We start from the raw sequence: 20048 nt of genomic DNA, 5'->3' as shown, positions 1-20048 counted from the left end.
CTCTTACTTTCAAATGACTGTGGTCACTGAGAAATTAGAAAAGAGAGGAAGGGATCCTTATTTCCCCCAGTTCTCTCATGGATTTGAAATTTGATGCCATACTCTAATATTCACTTTCGGGGCCCAGTCCAAGGCCTAACCCCCTGAGCTGGACTTTATCTGTTGATTGTTTCTAAGGTCCCTGGGACTGCATTGCCCCAGGTCTGCTCCGGTACCTATGGTTTCCAACGTTTGCCTAAATCCACTGTGTTTCCTGCTATAGGAAAGTGCCCCATTTCTTTTTCTCCCTGGAGGGGACCATCCCTCCTCACACATGATTTGAGAGACAATCATGTCTGTCTGCCAGGGACGCCCGTCTTGATCTCACCTGATTGTAGAAGGTTGTGGGCATCCCAACTGTAAATTTCATGGGGACCACGGCAAGCCCCCTCTTCTTCCAGCGGTTCTTTTTGTTAAATTCCTCGGCAGCCAGTTTCCTAGCAGAGAAGGAAGACTTCTCCAGACATTCTTCCCAGCATCTTCTCAAGGGCTCGGGATTAAATGTCTGCTTATGGGCTGTTCTGCTAGTTCTCTTATACATGTTTATTTCCTTAACCTGAAAGACAGGGAAATAAAGTGAATTTCAAGGCTATATGTTTATTGTTGACGTGAGGCAAGCATTTCTGCAATATACCTGATATGAAGAAAGTCTTTCTGAAAAACAAAACAAGTATTGAAATGGCTATGGATATGTAAGTACAAACATACATGTATAAACTTACTGATAATAACAATAGAAACCACTATTGAACACTTCATATGCTCCAGGTTGTAGGTTAAGTGCATTTCCTCAGTTAACTTTACCACTCTGAGCAATAGCAGGTACTGTTATTATGAACTCTGTCCCAAGGTTTGTTAGTGCTGAGACAAAATTCTCCTGATCCCACAGCCTTTTACTCATACAGTTTTTCCTTATTCTTAATCATTCTCAGATTAATTCCTCAAAATCTTGAACTGTGCTAGCATGCTTGTATACATGGCCATAATATTCCACTTTCTCTATTCATGCCCTTGGATGCTTCATACCAACTCTGGGATTGGCCATGAGACTTGTTTGGCCAATGGGACAATATAGGCAGACTTGAAAAGTATTCGTGCACTAGGGCTTGCCACATTCTTGCTACTCATTCTCTGAGCCACCTTGAGAACTGATCTGGGCTAGCCTCCCTAAGGGTGAGAAACTGCGTGACGCAGAGAGAGCCTTCCCAGCTGAGACATCCCCTAGACTAATCAGCCCAAGGGCCATGTAACATGCCAGCTTAGACTGTGTTTAGACTATAAAACTCTAGTTGAGCTGGTCTAGACCAGAAGTGCATATTATGCATTTTGTGCATATCCACAAAATCAGAAGTGCTGTTTGTTGTTTTGGTTAATAAGTTTTATGATTGACTTGGTTCACAGGAATGAAACCACGTCTCCTGCACTGGCAGATGGGTTCTTTAGCACCAGACACCTCAAGACTAGAAGCTGACATCATCTATTAATATACATAGATATTCAACATATATTTGAACAAACGATGTCAGAATTTTGTTAGGGTGTTCTGACTGATGACTTACCTGTTCAGGGGTTAAGTTACACTGAGAAGCCACAGCAGTTATATAAGCTTCACCGACCACTATGGCCTGGGGGAAGCCAAATCCTCGGAAAGCAGTGTTGGATGGCAAATTTGTTTTGCAAGGTCTACCTCGACACCGGAAATTAGGAATATAATATGCATTTTCACTTCTCAGCACCATGAACTCCATCACCTGAGTTAAGGCAGAACAACACAAAACTTCATATCTATCAAGTATTCAAGACCACTTATCCAAATGTCATCTCTAACTCAAATGCTTCACAGAATTTGTCTAATTTGTATGATGATTATTCATAAGAAGAACATTGCAATGGTAACTTATGGGAAAGGTGTATTTCTTATTTACCAACTCAGACTCATCAGGAGTGCATCCGCCATTGATATAATATTCAATATCAGCAGCTTTGATCACCCCGTTGTTCATGAATCCAATCTGCAAAGTGATAGAACAAGTAAGCCGTTTTCTCAACAGTCCTTTACAACCAGATCATGCTGTACACAAACACGTCTGATCACAGCTGTCGATCTATACCCAGCTTTGCTCATGGTTTGATGTGAAAGTCACCAGAGGAACACTGAGGATGGTGCCCAAGTAGATCATGAACGCAACAGGAAGTTCTGATCAGTTTTAGGCAGCATCCCAATGTCCCTTTCAAGTGGCACAGAACTTAGTAACTTGTCTGTACTATAGGTTGGTTATCACTGGACAGTGTTTTAAGCACTTCCCTGAAATTGTTGCTGTCACTCACTTTGTATTTTCCGAGCAGCGGGTGGCGGCCAGCAGTTATCAACATGTCATCACCACGTTCCAGAATGAACCGTATTGGGCGGCCAGTCCTGTAGGAGATGACTCTGTTAATCTGCTGGATGCTTCATGATGGGGGAGATGCATTGAAATAAAGAAAGAAGGCTTAAGAGAATCCAGTTTCGTGGTTTCTCAATGTGGGGTTGGGGGTAGTTGCAGGCCTTAACATTTTGAAAATTTGTGGGGGTATTAAAATGTGGGAAAAGAAGCCCTATTACTGTAATCATTTTGGTTTAGTCACATCTGAGAATTCAGATATTGAAATAACATATTATTTGGTTAAGTTTCCTTCCTTTTTATTTCTTTTTATGTTACATCAAGGAATTGTATGATTATTTTGCAATTATATGTGTAAGCAGGTTATACTATTATGAATTTCATCTGGGGACATTAAAAGGGGGATAATATATTTGTTATAAGTGGGATGTGGAGGCTGAAAGGGTTAAGAATCGATCATTTGTCAACCTCTCCTGGCTGCATTCAGACTCTTCCTTTTTAAAGTGCCTAGTGAACACTCCTCCCACTTCTGTGGGAGTGCTCCCAAGGCCTACACACCTGTACTTACTGGATAGTCTTCTCTATTGTTGGGAAGTGCCAAAGAGCTGGAACATTCATAGTCTTTCTTTTTGGAGCAATAACCATGGGTAAATTAGGTTTGTCCTGAATGCAGGTCAGGAAGCAGCAGTTAGAACTGGACATGGAACAACAGTTTGGTTCCAAATAGGAAAAGGAGTATGTCTACAGAGTACATCATGAGAAAGGCTGGACTGGAAGAAACACAAGCTGGAATCAAGATTGCCAGGAGAAATATCAATAACCTCAGATATGCAGATGACACCACCCTTATGGCAGAAAGTGAAGAGGAACTAAAAAGCCTCTTGATGAAAGTGAAAGAGGAGAGTGAAAAAGTTGGCTTAAAGCTCAACATTCAGAAAACGAAGACCATGGCATCCGGTCCCATCACTTCATGGGAAATAGATGGGGAAACAGTGGAAACAGTGTCAGACTTTATTTTTTGGGCTCCAAAATCATTGCAGATGGTGACTGCAGCCATGAAATTAAAAGATGCTTACTCCTTGGAAGAAAAGTTATGACCAACCAAGATAGCATATTCAAAAGCAGAGACATTACTTTGCCAACAAAGGTCCGTCTAGTCAAGGCTATGGCTTTTCCTGTGGTCATGTATGGATGTGAGAGTTGGACTGTGAAGAAGGCTGAGCACTGAAGAATTGATGCTTTTGAACTGTGGTGTTGGAGAAGACTCTTGAGAGTCCCTTGGGCTGCAAGGAGATCCAACCAGTCCATTCTGAAGGAGATCAGCCCTGGGATTTCTTTGGAAGGAATGATGCTAAAGCTGAAACTCCAGTACTTTGGCCACCTCATGTGAAGAGTTGACTCATTGGAAAAGACTCTGATGCTGGGAGGGATTGGGGGCAGGAGGAGAAGGGGATGACAGAGGATGAGATGGCTGGATGGCATCACTGACTCGATGGACGTGAGTCTGAGTGAACTCCGGGAGTTGGTGATGGACAGGGAGGCCTGGCGTGCTGTGATTCATGGGGTCGCAAAGAGTCGGACACAACTGAGCGACTGAACTGAACTGAACTGAATATATCTTAGTGAAATTTAGTAGTTACAAGGTTAATTCACAGAAGTTTGGTTATTCCTGGAGTCTGGTTATTTCATCCAGAACATGCAGAGGCTAAAAGAACATTCCCAGGCAGCAACAGACCTGATTTATTTCATGAAAAAACATGCCCCTCATTAGGTTGGGATTTTGACCCTCCCTTCACTCAGCCAACCTCAGCTTGATTTATTCGAATGATTTGAAACAAACATTAAAATGAATGAAAGTCAATGCAACTCATAAAAGTAACCCCAAGTTACATCTGTGCAGTGAGTCAAAATTTATAGTGATTACATTTATTTCACAGAACCACCTTGGGAAACAGGTAGCTATTACTTTTGCCACTTTACTGGTGAGGAAACCAAGGTGACTTGCCCAAGATGATCCTGTGAATGAGTGGGCAGAGCAGGGGTTACACCCAGGCCCTCTGGCTCTGGGTCCAGTTTTTCTGCACCTGCACCCACGTGTTAACCATACCCTTGAGAAACAAAGGGCCATGATCAGTGGGATGAAAGCTGGGGTGTGGGGCTGGGGGGACAGAGGTAGCATCTGCCCTGCGACCACTGTAACTCTTACTTGTTGGCAGCCACGGCACTGACAGCTCCTAGCAGAGCAGGCTTGCTCACTTTCCCCCCGAATGCTCCTCCAGCTCTTTTTGTGTGACAGGCGACTCTGTTCCTTGGGATGTTTAGTGCTGCAGCCACGTATTCCTGAAAGAGGCACATTCCCAGAGTCACATAAGTGCAACTTACTGGTTTATTTCCTCACTCATGTACTTCCTCTCTACCTAGTAAGAGAAATTCAGTAATTGAGCAAAAACAACATTCACATAATTATGCAACCATCTTTGTAATCTAATTTTAGAATATTTTAAGCATCTCCAATGAACACTTATATCTATTAAGCAGTCACTCCTAACGAAAATATTTGTTGTTATTTAGTTGCTAAGTCATGTCCGACTCTTTTGCGACCTCATGGATTATAGACAGCCAGGCTCCTCTGTCCCTGGAAAATTTTCCAGGTAAACATACTGAAGTGGGTTGCCATTTCCTTCTCCAGGGGATCTTCCTGACTCAGGGATCAAACCCACATCTCCTGCATTGGCAGGTGGGTTCTTTATCACTGAGCCACCTGGGAAGTCCACATTGGACAGATACCTAGTTGTGAAATTGCTGGGTTATGTGATCACTCTATCTTTACCATCTTGAGAAACTGCCAAGCTGTTTCCAAAGTGGCTCTGCCATTTTCATGTTCTGTTATTGGGAATAAATGTTCTAATTTCTCCACATTCTCACTTGTTACTGTTTGTCCTTTGTTTGTCTAGTGAATTGCTATTATTGTGTTTTTCATTTGCATTTTTCTAGTGGGCTTCCCTGGTGGCTCAGACAGTAAAGAATTTGCCTGCAATGCAGAAGACCTAGGTTCCATCCCTGGGTTGGGAAGATCCCCTGGAGAAGGGCATGGCAACCCACTCTAGTATTCTAGCCTGGTGAATCCCCATGGACAGAGGAGCCTGGTGGGCTATAGTCCATGGGGTCACAAAGAGTCAGACATGACTGAGCGACTGTGCAAACACACACAGTGATTTAATGATGCTGAGCTTCCCAGGTGGCACCAGTGGTAAAAAACCAGCCTGCCAGTGCAGGAGATGTTAAGAGATGCGGGTTCAAGCCCTGGGTCAGGAAGATCCCCTGGGTCAGGAAGATCCCCTGGAGAAGGGTATGGCAACCCATTCTAGTATTCTTGCCTGGAGAATCCCATGGACAGAGGCGCCTTGTGAGCTATAGTCCGTAGGTTCGCAAAGAGTTGGACATGACTGAAGTGACTTACACACACACACACACACACGTGAGGCTTGTGGGATCTTAGTTTCCCAACCAGGAATTGAACCCAAGGAGCCTGGTGGGTTGCACAGAGTAAGACATGGCTGAAGCAACTTAATATTTGGGCACGCATGAGCATCTTTTCATGTGCTTATTAGTCATTCATAGACTTTCTTTGGAGAAATATCTATTCCAACTCTTTACTGGGCCTGTCTTTGATGCTGCCCAGGTTATGGGCTTTGGGCTGTGAGTACCCAGTGCCCCCATTATCCCTGGGAAATGCCTGCTGTCATGACTGATTGTTCCTCAGAAGGTGTTGATGGGAAATAACTACAGATCTTGGGACATACATATTATTCCTCTGGACCCCAGAGCCACATACGGTCTTCCAAAAGAGATCTCAGGGGTGATCTTTATCAAATTCCTCAATTTACAGAAGATATTGATGTCCAGCTGCTTGTTAGAGATCAGGTAGCAGATTAGCATCAAAGCCTATATTTCCATCTCTGTCCACTCCAAAATTTGCAACAATGGAGGCCACAGCTACATCTCAGCTCAGCATCAGCATCTTCTCAAGGGCTCTGAATTAAATATCTGCTGATAGGCTGTTTTGCTAGTTCTGTTATACATGTTTATTTCTTCGAATGGCAACTGGGAGCTTCTTCCACCTACTGAGGCTGGCCATCCTTCAAGACCTCAAGCTACCAACTCACTGTGCTCCACCAGGAAGCCCCCAGCTCCTTCCTTCAGCGAGGTTGTCATTACTCCCTCTCCCAGAAGAACTGGCCAAGTATCCCCTGTGCCTGCCACTGTTTTAGGACCTACAGCTCCACGTTTCAGAAGAGGGGAATGTCAGAGGATTTTCTTTACTTGCCTCGGTGAGGTTAAATCTCAACCACCAGGACAGGATTGGAATCCACATGCTGCTGCGCTGGGCTGAAAATGTCTTGAAGACGCAATCACTTTACCCGTATGCCACCGATTTATAAAAACATTCACACCGAGATGCAACTCAGAAGCACCACAAAGGGAAATGTAAATGCAGTCTTTACACTTATCCTCCCTGAGATTAGGTTTTACACTATAAGTTGTTAGAAGGGAAAGATGGACTCTGCTCTCTGTTTTGGGAAGGCAGCACAATTTTCAGATCTCTGAAAGGTCTGCCCTTTAAGGGATACATCTGCCCCATTTCCTTTATTCCGGGCTTCTGCTAATAGCAAGTGTGCAGTGAGTGCAGGCATCAGAAGGCCCTTAGAGGGGAAAGCCTGGTTGTAAGGGCCTCTGTCACACAGCCATCTGGAGTCTCTTTTTCCAAAAATACTCTGTTACCTGCACATGGGTCTGAAACTGTGTTCCAACGTGCAGCACCATTTCTTTATCTTCCTCTTGGGGGATAGCCAGGATAGTTTGTGTTTCCATGTAAAAATGTTCCTGTCCTTCCACGTGGACCTTACCTATAAAGCATAAACACAGGACAAGGTTTACTTGAAAGTTCCAACCTGGGGACTCTTGGTGGTGTTTACGTTGTAAAGAGAAAGTTGCTTCAGTTTATAGAGTTTGATTTTGCATCATTTGGTTAAACCACATTTTCTCATTAATCTTCATTGTGCCTCACCAGCTGCCTGACTCCGGCTGGCTCATTCCCCTCTCTTGGCCTGTCCAGTGGGTGGTGAGATCTGTGATGTGTTGGACTTGAGTACACAGGCCAATATGACCACATATCTTAGCTCTGTTATATCCTTGCTCAGTGAGTTTGGCCAAATTAGTAAATCCTCATTTCCTCATCTGGAAAATTGGAGGTAATAATAGTATGTACCCTAATTAGGTGATGTCAGGATTATTGGGTCACAAAGAGGGTAAGTAGGTTGATCCCTACCTTAAAACCAGCCTGCTCTTGTTGATTTAGCTGAGATTTTTGGCTTGCTCAGTACATCCTTATTATTATTATTTTTAAACCTTTTATTTCATATTGGAGTATAGCCAATTAACAATGTTGTGATGGTTTCAGGTGAACAGCAAAGGGATCATACATATACATGTATCCATTATCCCCCAAACTCTCCTCCCATCCAGGCTGCCACATAACATTAAGGAGACTTTCCTGTGCTATACCATAGGTCCTTGTTGATTATCCATTTTAAATACAGCAGTGTGTACATGTCCATCTAAAACTCCCTAACTATCCCTTCTCCCCATCCTTCCCTCCTGGCAACCACGTTTGTTTTCTAAGTTTGTGAATCTGTATCTGTTTTGTAAATAAGTTCCTCATCCTTATTATTTTGTAGGTTGTACTAGAGACACATTTAGCCCTTATTTAAGTATTTAAGAGGTAGTATTTTTAATTTAAAACTAACCAAAAGAACCCCATGCAGTTAAAAGTGAATTGCTTTGCCAGAAAACAAAGGATTTCTTGAATTACTTCTTGGGATGACAGAATGTGAGTCATGTAAAAAGGCACCCTTTCCCCTACAAAAAAAGTTTGCTTTCAGCATGTATATACTGATTTTAATCTAAATTCAAACTTATTTCATAATTAAATAGTTTTTACATATGATAGATATTATTCTGAGGCCTAGAACTCTATAAATAATAAATTAATGCAATCTCTGTACCAATCCTATGAGGCAGGTATTATTAGGAACTTGAGACATAGAAGGTTAAGTAAGCTTCCCAAGGTCACACAGCCAGTAAAGAGCAGAGCTGGGATCCAAACCCGGGCAGCCTGACCCCAGGATCCATGCTCTTAACTATTACAAGACATTATATTCTCAATAACTCCTAGCTGTGGTGTTGTTCAGTTGCTCAGTCGTGTCCAACTCTTTGCGACCCCATGGACTGGAGCAGCCCAGGCTTCCCTTCCTTCACTGTCTCCTGGAGTTTGCTCAGATTCATGTCCTTTGAGTCGGTGAAGTCATCCAACCATCTCATCTTCTGTTGCTACCTTTTCCTCTTGCCCTCAATCTTTCCCAGCATCAGGGTCTTTTCCAATGAGTCGACTCTTTGCACCAGGTGGCCAAAGTATGGGAGCTTCACCTTCAGCATCAGTCTTTCCAGTGAATATTCAGGGTTGACTTCCTTTAGGACTGACTGGTTTGATCTCCTTGCAGTCCAAGGGACTCTCAAGAGTCTGCTCCAATTCTTCATCATTTCTGCCCATATTTTATATTCTCTTTGTCTTTCAAACTTCCCACTTGAACTCTCACAATGGCCAGAATCCTGAATGACAAATAGCTAGCTAGGATCTTGTCATTCTGTTATCCTCAGTGAGAACAGAAATTTAAAGAAAATATACTACTATGGTTAACAGCAAGGGTCTAGGGCTCAGCCAATTCTGGGCTCCAGTCCTGGTTCTACTGCTAACTGGTTATGAAATCTCAACCAGTTACTTAACTTTTCAAAGCCTCAGTTTCATCATCTGTAAAATGCATCTACTGATATGTTCTTTCTTAGCAGTGTTCTACTTACATATTAAATAGTAAGCAGTAATACATAGGAACTTACAATAGACTTAATAATAATACTACTCATTTCCTAGGGTTGTCAGGATTAAATAACATAAAACACATAAAATGTTTGTCATGGTGCCTGGCACAATTAGTATCTGACAAATGTTAACTGATATTATTACCATAACTAAATACCCTTTAGCCCAAATTTATAGTCTTTGTAAAATCTCATTTAGTTTCTTCTATAAAATCTATTATAGAATTAATGAATGTTTGACACAAGATGCTGTCAAATCTCTGAGCATCTTTCTTAGCTTTCCTGCTTGTATTTAACTATTCTTCTGAGGTAGTAAATTGTTTTTATGATTGGGAATCAGTCTACATTTTCTGCTTAAACAGAATGATGCTGGGAAACAAGTATTCTGTAGGCATTTCAGTAAAAAATATAGCACTTGCCATTCCACTTATTTAGAAGTAGGTAACAGAAAAGTTATGACCAACCTAGACAGCATATTCTAAAGCAGAGACATTACTTTGCCAACAAAGGTCCGTCTAGTCAAGGCTATGGTTTTTCCAGTGGTCATGTATGGATGTGAGAGTTGGACTGTGAAGAAGGCTGAGCACCGAAGAATTGATACTTTTGAACTGTGGTGTTGGAGAAGACTCTCGAGAGTCCCTTGGACAGCAAGGAGATCCAACCAGTCCATTCTGAAGGAGATCAGCCCTGGGATTTCTTTGGAAGGAATGATGCTAAAGCTGAGACTCCAGTACTTTGGGCACCTCATGAGAAGAGTTGATTCACTGGAAAAGACTCTGATGCTGGGAGGGATTGGGGGCAGGAGAAGGGGATGACAGAGGATGAGATGGCTGGATGGCATCACTGACTTGATGGATGTGAGTCTGAGTGAACTCCGGGAGTTGGTGATGGACAGGGAGGCCTGGCGTGCTGCGATTCATGGGGTCGCAGAGTTGGACACAACTGAGTGACTGAACTGAACTGAACTGAACTGAACAGATTGTAAAAATTACTGTAAAATTACTATTTTCTCTTACTTAAGATGTAGCAATTCTCTTAGTAAAGACAACTGCAGCTTTCAACTCTGGCTACAAATTAGGCTCACCCACATGGAGATCTTTTATAAAATATTGATGCTCTGATCTTATACTCCAAGGTTCTTATTTCACAAGTCTGAGGTGGGATCTGTATATTTGTATTTTAAAAAACTGTACTAAGTCTTACCCAGTGTAGCAATTCAAAAGAAGCAAACAAGCAAACAATATAGTATCAAGATTAGGAAAGATAAATAAAACTGTTAAGATACAACTTTATACACAGAAAATTCAAGAAACTCTGTAAGACTTTTAAAATAGTGAGGGAATTTAGTGAAACTCCTGGCTTTAAGATCAATATACAGAAACCAACTGTCTTTATATATTAGACATAAATAAGTAGAAAATTAAATAAAAATATAATTTGCAATAGCATTATAAAGTATCAAGTACTAGAAAGAAATATTAAGAAGGGTGTACAAGAACTAAACTAAAAAGATTGATGATAATAAACAAACAATGGAACTTTTACAATTGTTACTAGGAATAAAATAGGAAAAACATTTTTTAATGTTTGGCATTAACTAAAGCATATTAAAACACTATTATTTGGCATTTCTACTGCTGACTATATTCTATTGAAAATGAGTGCTTATGCTCACCACAAGACATGTATAATAACATTGTTTATAGGAACTATTCATAAAAGCCCCAAGTTGAAAAAACTCAAATGCATATCAATAGTAGAATAGATAAATAAATTATGGGTATAATTACAGATATAATGGATATATAAACATTCATACCATGAGATACTCCTGAATAATGAAAAAGAATTATGCATCTACGCAACAACATGGATGAGCCCTCCATATATAATATTGAATAAAAGAAGTAGGCACAAAAGAAGTTATACTGTAAGGTTCCATTTATATGAAGTTCAAAAGAGGTAAAACTAATCTACAGTGGTAAAGGTTAGAATAAAATCTTTGAGGATTTTCTTGGTGGTCCAGTGGTTAAGAATCTACCTGCCAATTCAGGCAGCATTGGTTTGATCCCTGGTTTGGGAAGGTTCCATGTGCTGAGGGGCAACTAAGCCCATACACCACAACTACTGAGGGCTGAGAGCCCTAGAACCCATGCTCTTCAATAAGAGAAGCCTGCGCACTCCAGCTAGAGAAAGCCCTTGGGCAGCAACAAAGACTCAGCACAGCCAAATAAGTAAAATTAAAACAAAAATCTTTGGGAGGTTTACTAACTGAGAAGGGGCACAAGGAAGCTTTCAGGGTGCTGGAAATTTCTATATCTTGGTGTGGGTAGTATTTACATAAGCCTATTGTTGTTCTTATTTGGTTGCTAAGTTGTGTCCCATTCTTTGCGACCCCATGGACTGCAGCACGCCAGGCTTCCCTGTCCTTCACTATCTCCCTAAATTTGCTCAGACTCATGTCCACTGAGTTGGTGATGTTATCTAACCATCCCATCCATAGACTTATACATATGTAAAATTTCATCAAGCTTAGTAAATTTATTATTTGTGCATTTAAAATTGTGATTCAAAAATCACACTAGGGTTGAGAAGCTCTGCCTGAGAGCTCTAGTATTTCTCAAGCCAGATGACTGAATTAAGTCTTCAACTGCAGAGGCTTTACCTTTTTGGCTCAAGGTCACTTACCTTCAATGATTTGGTCAACATTTTTAAAGGCTTGCTCTACATCTCCTTGCTCAATTTTTTTCTCAGCAGAAAGAAATGAATTGTGCTCTAGGGCTTGCTGCAGGGGAAATAACAAAACAAAACAAACAAGAAAAAGGTGCTTTTTTTAAAAGTATTCTAATAAGCCGTCCACCTACCATCAAAACCCCAAGCTCCTGCTCAATCAGATCTTCACACACCAAGACAATCCAAGCAGTAAGGAGAGACAACTGATGTTGGGTTGAAATGGATTACAGGCATTGGTATTGCTTTAGTTTTGTTCAGGGCTCTGAGGAAGAGCTGAGGGGGAGACAAGAATAGATATATACAATATGGCCCTACCCTAGACAGCTGAATGAGGGCCTAATGCAGTTTGGTGTTAAGGTGCCAACTTTGTGGTGAGGGGGGCAAATAACAGAGTAAAGAGAGGACAAGAGGAGGAGGTTGGTGGTGCCAGGAATGCTCAGGGTGACCCTTTGTAGGTGATGAAAGTTAGGTGCTGAACTGAATGGGATTAGGACAGCTAGAGAAGAGAGGGAGAATAATTTACAGTCAAAAGTGCCTCATAAAGCAATAGTTTGAAGTTGAAACCAAGCTGAGGGGCCAAAATGAGAACAAGCAACTGGAAGGGTGGAGATTTTCTATCAAGAAATAGTAGGTTGGGCTGAAAAGTGCCTTGAGGTTGGATTAAGAAAGATCCTGAGGACTTAACCTGGTGGTCCAGTGGTTGGGAGACTGCCTGCCAATGCAGGGGACAAGGATTCAATCCCTGATCTAGGCAGATTCCACAAGCCACAGGGCAACTGAGCCCATGCACCATAGCTACTGAGCCCACATGCCGCAGTGACTGGACCCAGGCACCGCAGTTACTGAGCCCACATGCCGCAGTGACTGAGCCCAGGCACCGCAGCTACTGAGCCCACACGCCACAGTGACTGGGCCCAGGCACCGCAGCTACTGAGCCCACACGCCGCAGTGACTGGGCCCAGGCACCGCAGCTACTGAGCCCACACGCCGCAGTGACTGGGCCCAGGCACCGCAGCTACTGAGCCCACACGCCGCAGTGACTGGGCCCAGGCACCGCAGCTACTGAGCCCACACGCCGCAGTGACTGGGCCCAGGCACCGCAGCTACTGAGCCCACACGCCGCAGTGACTGGGCCCAGGCACCGCAGCTACTGAGCCCACAAGCCGCAGTGACTGGGCCCAGGCACCGCAGCTACTGAGCCCACACGCCACAGAGACTGGGCCCAGGCACCGCAGCTACTGAGCCCACACGCCGCAGTGACTGAGCCCAGGCACAACAGCTACTGAGCCCACACGCCGCAGTGACTGAGCCCAGGCACTGCAGCTACTGAGCCCACATGCCCTAGAGCCTGTGCTCTGCAGGGAGGGCAGCCCCTGTTCCCCACAACCAGAGAAAGCTTGTGCACAGCGGTGAAGACCCAAAGAGCACCCACCATCCCGGCAAAAAGATCCTGAGTGCTATACTAGGAACCTCATCTAAGGGGATGCTGCTGTGTGGAAGAAGGGATCTGATGAACTTTGAGGCTTAGAAAGTTAATGTGATGGACAGATAGGTTGAAACAGAGTACAAAACTCCTTTTAAAGCAGTTATGATAATTAAGCTGACAACAGGTGATGAGGATCTGGCCAAACCATGAGATGGGAGACAAAATGAGAATAGAAAGAAAGGGACAGAATTAAGAGGCATTCAGAGGATAATTGGGAAATACTTGACCTCGGTAACCATTGGGAAGAATATAAGGGAATCACAGAAAATGATGAAGACTGCATCCCATTGGCTGGGATTCACATTGCCTATGGACTCATCCATCCTTCCATTACACATATTTATTGAGCACCTACTATAGGTTTAGTGCTCCACTAGGTACTGGGGTTATAAAGCACTGATAATATGTTCTTGTCCTCATTAACAAAAACAGCTAAAACAAATGACAGCTAACATTTATTGAATGGATCCCATGTCCCAAGTGCTGTTCCAGGCATTTGAATTCTATTTAAACCTCACAGTGACCTTTTGGTGTAGGTACTTTCATGGTTCCCATTTTACAGTCGAGGAAACTGAGGTATGAGGAGTTGAAACAACTTGTCAAAGCTTTCATTGCTATTAAGGTCCCACTAGACAACAGAGTCAGACTGTGAGTCAGAGTGCCATCTCCAAGGCTTGTGTTTAAGCAGGAAGTGGGCAGGGAGACAGAGGACCCAAGCTGTAATTTAGTGAATGTTACAACTGTTGTGAGCTTCACACGCTCTGGATTTCCGTACTGACTAGTTTTGCATGTGAGGTCATAGAACATCCCCCTGGTATCCCTTATCTATATTCTGTGGCCATGCCTTAGCAAGAGATCAAGGGAGGAGAAATGGACCCAAGAAGGGAGGGAGCTCCAGGCAGGAAAATTCTCAGTATTATGTTTCGAGGTGCAGATTGCTGGAGCCTTCTCTCTAAAACTATGCACAACTCTAAACCCAGTATAGGTGAGCCCTATATTGTTTTGTGACCCCATGGGTTGAATTCTGTCAAAATTATACCACCCTAGTCATTCTAGAAGACATGGAATGGCCTGCGTACCTCTATTGTTATAATCCTGGGCTCTAGGTCTTCATAAACAATCTTCACCTTTTTAGCAGCCTCTTTTGCATGAGCATAGGTATCAGCAGCCACAGTGCAGACGATCTGACCCACGCAAATTACCTGCCGAAAAGCCACATGTTGTATTATTTTCAACCTATGAGAACAAATCTAAAGCAGTAACTTGAGTGGGGTTCAGGGGATACATATGCTGGAGGCAGAATTTGAGGACCTGGCCTGTGACTGTCTTCAGCCACACTCCTTCCCACTCCCATATCACAGCCAGTAATCCAGTTGTCCTGAAATAATGTTGGTTCCTTTAAGGTCCTATGTTCTGTACTGCCTGTACCACTTGATGGTTTTTTTTCGAAGCCTTCCCTGAGAAGGCTTATGGCTTTTAACAGAATCTCAAAAGGGTCCACCATTCAAGAGAGAATTTGAGGGGGAGTCACTGGTTCCCTGCAGGTCTTTGTGATGTGAACATGGACCCGTGACCCATCATCGTTTTGGCATTTCCAGCAAAACATTTGAATGAGAAGCGGCGCACAAATCACACACCTCATTTTGTGCGTAGAAAATCTCTCCCTGGTAGTTATTTTCTCCTGGAACATCCTCTGCTGTTATCACATCAACAACACCAGGAAGGGCCAGGGCTGCTGAAGTATCAATTAATCTAGGAAGGAAAATTTGAAAGCATACACTGAAGTTACAGAGGTAAGCTCAGGGTAATATAAGTGATTCCTCAAACACCAGGAAAAATTGGTGGCCTCATAACAAGTCATGGGCAGTATTCCATGTGGAAAGTGCCCGCAGTTACTTTTGGCCATAGATTTTTTTTTTCTTAACTATATTTAAAAAATGACTGATTCCCATCCAGAAGAGGAAATTATTCTTAATTGACCCAAATATATAATAAATTCTCAATTCTAATATGAAATTGTGAATGCATTCCAGTAACATATAGGGATGTTTTATTTTCTTACATGATCTTTGCATGAGCTCTGGTGCTGGTGACTACAGCCAGGAAGAGTTCTTGGGAGATGGGGGGCATGTCATCAACAAACACAGCTTCCCCTGTGGTGTGTTTAATGGCTGACTGGTGCATGACTGGGTGGCCAACCGGATCTTGTAGGGGTTGGTAGGGATCCACGCACTGTTCACGAACAAAGCAAGTTATTTTATTGACAGACGTCCTCAAACATTGAAACTTGGGTCTGATATATCTTGGCTTACCCCAAAGTAAAAAAAAAAAAAAAAAAAAACTACAGGCAATTGGGTATCCATATCTGTGAGTCAACATTAATAAAGATCCATATTGTAAAGGATAAGTTCTGATTACAACCACTCCCTCACCCCAAGAAAGGAAGACTTTATTTTATTTGCCCTCAAAGACTCTACAACCTTGTTGAAGTATCAGAATACATAGTAACACATTAACATAATGTGATCAACTTTGTATAGCAATAAAGAACAGTTGACATCAACTAATTTGGTGCAAGAAATATACACAAGTTTCTGGGAGATTTAGGGTGATTACAAGAAAGCAGGGGCTTCCCTTGTAACTCAGTTGGTAAAGAATTTGTCTGCAGTGCAGGAGACCCCAGTTCGATTCCTGGGATGGGAAGATCCTCTGGAAAAGGGATAGGCTACCCACTCCAGTATTCTTGGGCTTCCCGTGTGGCTCAGCTGATAAAGAATCCACCTGCAATGCAGGAGACCTGGGTTTGATCCCTGGGTTGGGAAGATCCTCTGGAGAAGGGAAAGGCTACCCACTCCAGTACTCTGGCCTAGAGAATTCCATGGACTCTATAGTCCATGGGGTCACAAAGACTTGGACAGGACTGAGTGAAGCAGTAAGTGTTAAGTCAGATTTTAAAGAAAGGACAGACATTGGCCAAGAAAGGGAGGAAATTTTAAGCAGCAAAACTGAAAATAGTAAGGAAAGGAGATACAGAATCTAACTCTTTGTGTAGCCTTTAGTAAAAGCATAGAAGCTAAACCAAGAAAGCCACGCATGGGTGACAATGGGTAACATCAACTGGCTTTAGCAGACTTTGTCTGTACAAGTAATAAAAGTAAGTTATTGAAAAGAAAGAAGATATATGCATAATGGCATACACTTACATCACAGACATATTAAAAAGCAAAAAACCCCAGCCACCAACCTGGAACATCTGAATTCCTTGGGGTGTTTCTATAGGGAAATCTTCTAGAGCACTCACGAACTTTTCTGGGATATCAGGAAACTTGTGGGAGTCCTGAAAAGAAGATTATTTCACATTTAACTTACATTCTGAGTGACTAGCTTGGAAAAACACATGTCAGAAATAGGTTATCATATTTATTCTTTCAGATATCAGATACCAGTTCTGCTGGGAGAGAGCCCTGAGCTTTGAATTCCCTGGGCTAGCACATTTGTTTGAAGAAGAAGTACATAATAAAATACTAATAATGGCATTATAGATGATTTTCTCTTCCTTTTTGTCTTATTCATATTTTTAAAATATTAAAATAGGTCTTATTTTAAGGAAAAGATCATAGTTTACTCACTGAAGGTTCTTCACTACTATAAATCAACTTGACACTGCATATTAACATCTGTCATACAAATTATAAAGCAAATGGAATAACAAGGTCATCCCTCCCCTTCTCAGCTCAGGAGTGAAGGAGAGCGAGGGAAGGAGAGAAACTAAAAGGGCCAGGAGGAAGCTGCTGGAGGCGGGGAAGCGCCACCTGAAGGCTCCACCCTCGACACCCTCTGTGTATTATTAAAACCAGGCTGTGGAGGCCCTTCATGTGCAGGCTCATGTCCAGAAGGCCAAGGGGCCCAGAGACCCAGAGAAGTAGTCCTTACCATTTTATTCAGCCCTCGCCTCACTTTGAGGTAGAATTTGAAGAGTAAGCTGATGATGAGGGTTCGCCTATACTCTACCATGCCACCTTCAGCGTCTGGAGGGATGTAAATCTCATCCAGGACCAATCGGCAAGCATCACTCAGCATCTGGTCATTCCACTGCCTAGCAGGAAAGAGTGTGAACATTTCACAGAAGAGGCAGAGACAAACACTAATCCAGCAGAGTACAAAAAGATGGAGAGCAGTGTGTATCCGTCTTCGAAGTCTACACAAAATACTCTCAAATCCCTCACTAGCTTTCTTTAGAATCCGAGGCAGTGGCTCCCAAATTTTCTTACAGAGTCCTTTCAAAAATATTATTGAAAAATTTTTAATTTTTAATTGAGGTGTAATTGACATGACATTATGTTAGTTTCAGGGGTACAATGTAATGATTTGATGTATGTATTGTGAAATTATCACCACAATAAGTCTAGTTAATATTCGTCACCATACGTTGTTACTAATTTTTTTCTTGGGATAAGAACATTTAAGATCTAGTTTTGTTTTTAGCAATTTTCAAATATACAATATAGTATTATTATATATAGTTACCATGCTATACATCACATCCCAATGACATTTATTTTATAACTAGGAATGTGTACTTTTTTAACCCCCTCCATCCATTTTGCACTCCATCCTCCACCCCACCACATCTATGCAGCCACCAAACTGTTCTGTGTATCTACAAGCTCAGTTTTTGCTTTGTTTTAGATTCCACATGTAAGATTGTACAGTATTCGTTTTTCTCTGCATCATACTTAGCATAATGCCCTCAAAATCCATCTATGTTGCCACAGATGGCAAGTTCCCTTCTTTTATTATAATGGAATAATGTTCATATATACATTGATCCTTTATACATTGATCATCATTGACCACTTAGGTTGCTGCCATTATCTCGGCTATTGTAAATAATGCTGCAAGCCACATGGAATTGCCTATGCCTTTTAAGTAGATGTTTCCATCTTCTCTGTAGGATCATATGGTAGTCCTATTTTTAACTTTCTGAGGAACCTCTATACTGTTTTCTACAGTGGCTGCACCAATTTGTATTCCCACCAACAGTGCATAAGGGCTTCCCATTCTCCACTCATGTTATTTCTTGTCTTTCATATAATACTCATTCTAACATGTGAGATGATAGCTCACGGTGGTTTTGACTTGCATTGTGATTAGTGATGTTGAGTATCTTTTCATACGCTTGTTGGCCACCTGTATGTCTTCTTTGGAAAAATGTCCATTCAAATCCTCTGCTTATTTTTCAATCAGATTGTTTTTATTATTTTTAATGTCATGGCCTGGAATGTTGATTTACCTCAAATAGCTTGGATGAAAAAAGCACTCAAATCAAGCTTCCCATGATCTGGGACTTTGTTTTGTTCATGGCCGTGTCCCCAACAACTGCACCACACCGGCACAGGTGCATGCATGCTCAGTTGCTCAATTGTGTTTGACTCTTTGTGACGCCATGGACTGTAGCCCACAAGCTCCTCTGTCCATGGAATTTTCCAGGCAAGAATACTGGAGTGGGTTGCCATTTCCTCTTCTAGAGGATCTTCCTGACTAAAGACTAGTAAATGACTGAATTATTGATGATACTTCCAACATTTTTCATGACTGAAAGTTACTATATAAGTGTTTTGAGAACACTTATTTTAGTTATTTCAGTATCAGAAAAAACTTGCATTAAGTTCTGCCGCTGCTGCTGTTGCTGCTAAGTTGCTTCAGTCGTGTCCGACTCTGTGCAACCCCATAGACGGCAGCCCACCAGGGTCCCCCGTCCCTGGGATTCTCCAGGCAAGAACACTGGAGTGGGTTGCCATTTCCTTCTCCAATGCATGAAAGTGAAAAGTGAAAGTGAAGTCGCTCAGTCGTGTCTGACTCTTAGCGACCCCATGGACTGCAGCCTTCCAGGCTCCTCCGTCCATGGGATTTCCCAGGCAGGAGTACTGGAGTGGGGTGCCATTGTGCATTAAGTTCTAATTGTTGACAATAAACATGATGGGTGGATGAAAATTACTGTAAAATAACTGGTTAGAAAGAACTTCAAAAACTTGCTGTCCAAATGCTAGAAATAATGCAAATGACAGGAGGAAGGCCAATTCACCTTTTGGACTATTTCATCTTCTTTAATCTCTTTAAGGACATTTTCAGTTGTCTTAGGACACAGTATTAGAAACATTTACTTATTTTTCAGGTTAATTCGAAGTGGAATTTTGGAGATACTATCTACTTAGATTATCTTAATTTGTGAATTATTATTATAGAAACTACAACAAAAGAATCGTTGTATCTTGAAGATGGTTGGTTTTTGGGTGATTTTTATTTTCTTTGTACTTTTCTGCAGTGATTAAATTTTCAACACATTATATGCATGTATATATATATATATATACATATGTGTATTATAATCAGAAAAATTTTCCAAGTGCTATTTTCATTAAAATTTTAAAATGGCAAGGCCTGGGTTTCATGTTTCAGATGTGTTATGACAT

At 42.0% G+C, this 20048-nt stretch overlaps 1 protein-coding gene across 1 annotated transcript in view; it reads right to left on the bottom strand.

Annotated features, from left to right (window-relative positions):
• The window catches only part of LOC138432850 (aldehyde oxidase 4-like), a 66439-nt gene that overhangs the window by 17493 nt on the left and 28898 nt on the right, over positions 1 to 20048 (bottom strand). Inside the window, exons 15-26 of the mRNA XM_069574481.1 lie at positions 17509 to 17671; positions 16820 to 16912; positions 15638 to 15807; positions 15213 to 15327; positions 14655 to 14777; positions 12045 to 12141; positions 7203 to 7327; positions 4627 to 4760; positions 2368 to 2455; positions 1965 to 2051; positions 1599 to 1790; positions 368 to 595 (exon numbers count right to left, since the gene is read on the bottom strand). Of these exons, the coding sequence (XP_069430582.1) occupies positions 368 to 595; positions 1599 to 1790; positions 1965 to 2051; positions 2368 to 2455; positions 4627 to 4760; positions 7203 to 7327; positions 12045 to 12141; positions 14655 to 14777; positions 15213 to 15327; positions 15638 to 15807; positions 16820 to 16912; positions 17509 to 17671 (1615 nt within the window). The remainder of the gene's footprint in view (positions 1 to 367; positions 596 to 1598; positions 1791 to 1964; positions 2052 to 2367; positions 2456 to 4626; positions 4761 to 7202; positions 7328 to 12044; positions 12142 to 14654; positions 14778 to 15212; positions 15328 to 15637; positions 15808 to 16819; positions 16913 to 17508; positions 17672 to 20048) is intronic.

Source organism: Ovis canadensis, chromosome 2 (assembly GCF_042477335.2).
Source record: "Ovis canadensis isolate MfBH-ARS-UI-01 breed Bighorn chromosome 2, ARS-UI_OviCan_v2, whole genome shotgun sequence".
NCBI classification, from domain to species: Eukaryota; Metazoa; Chordata; class Mammalia; order Artiodactyla; family Bovidae; genus Ovis; species Ovis canadensis.
The sequence above is the reverse complement of the archived record's forward strand: the minus strand, read 5'-3'. Positions and strand labels throughout refer to the sequence as shown.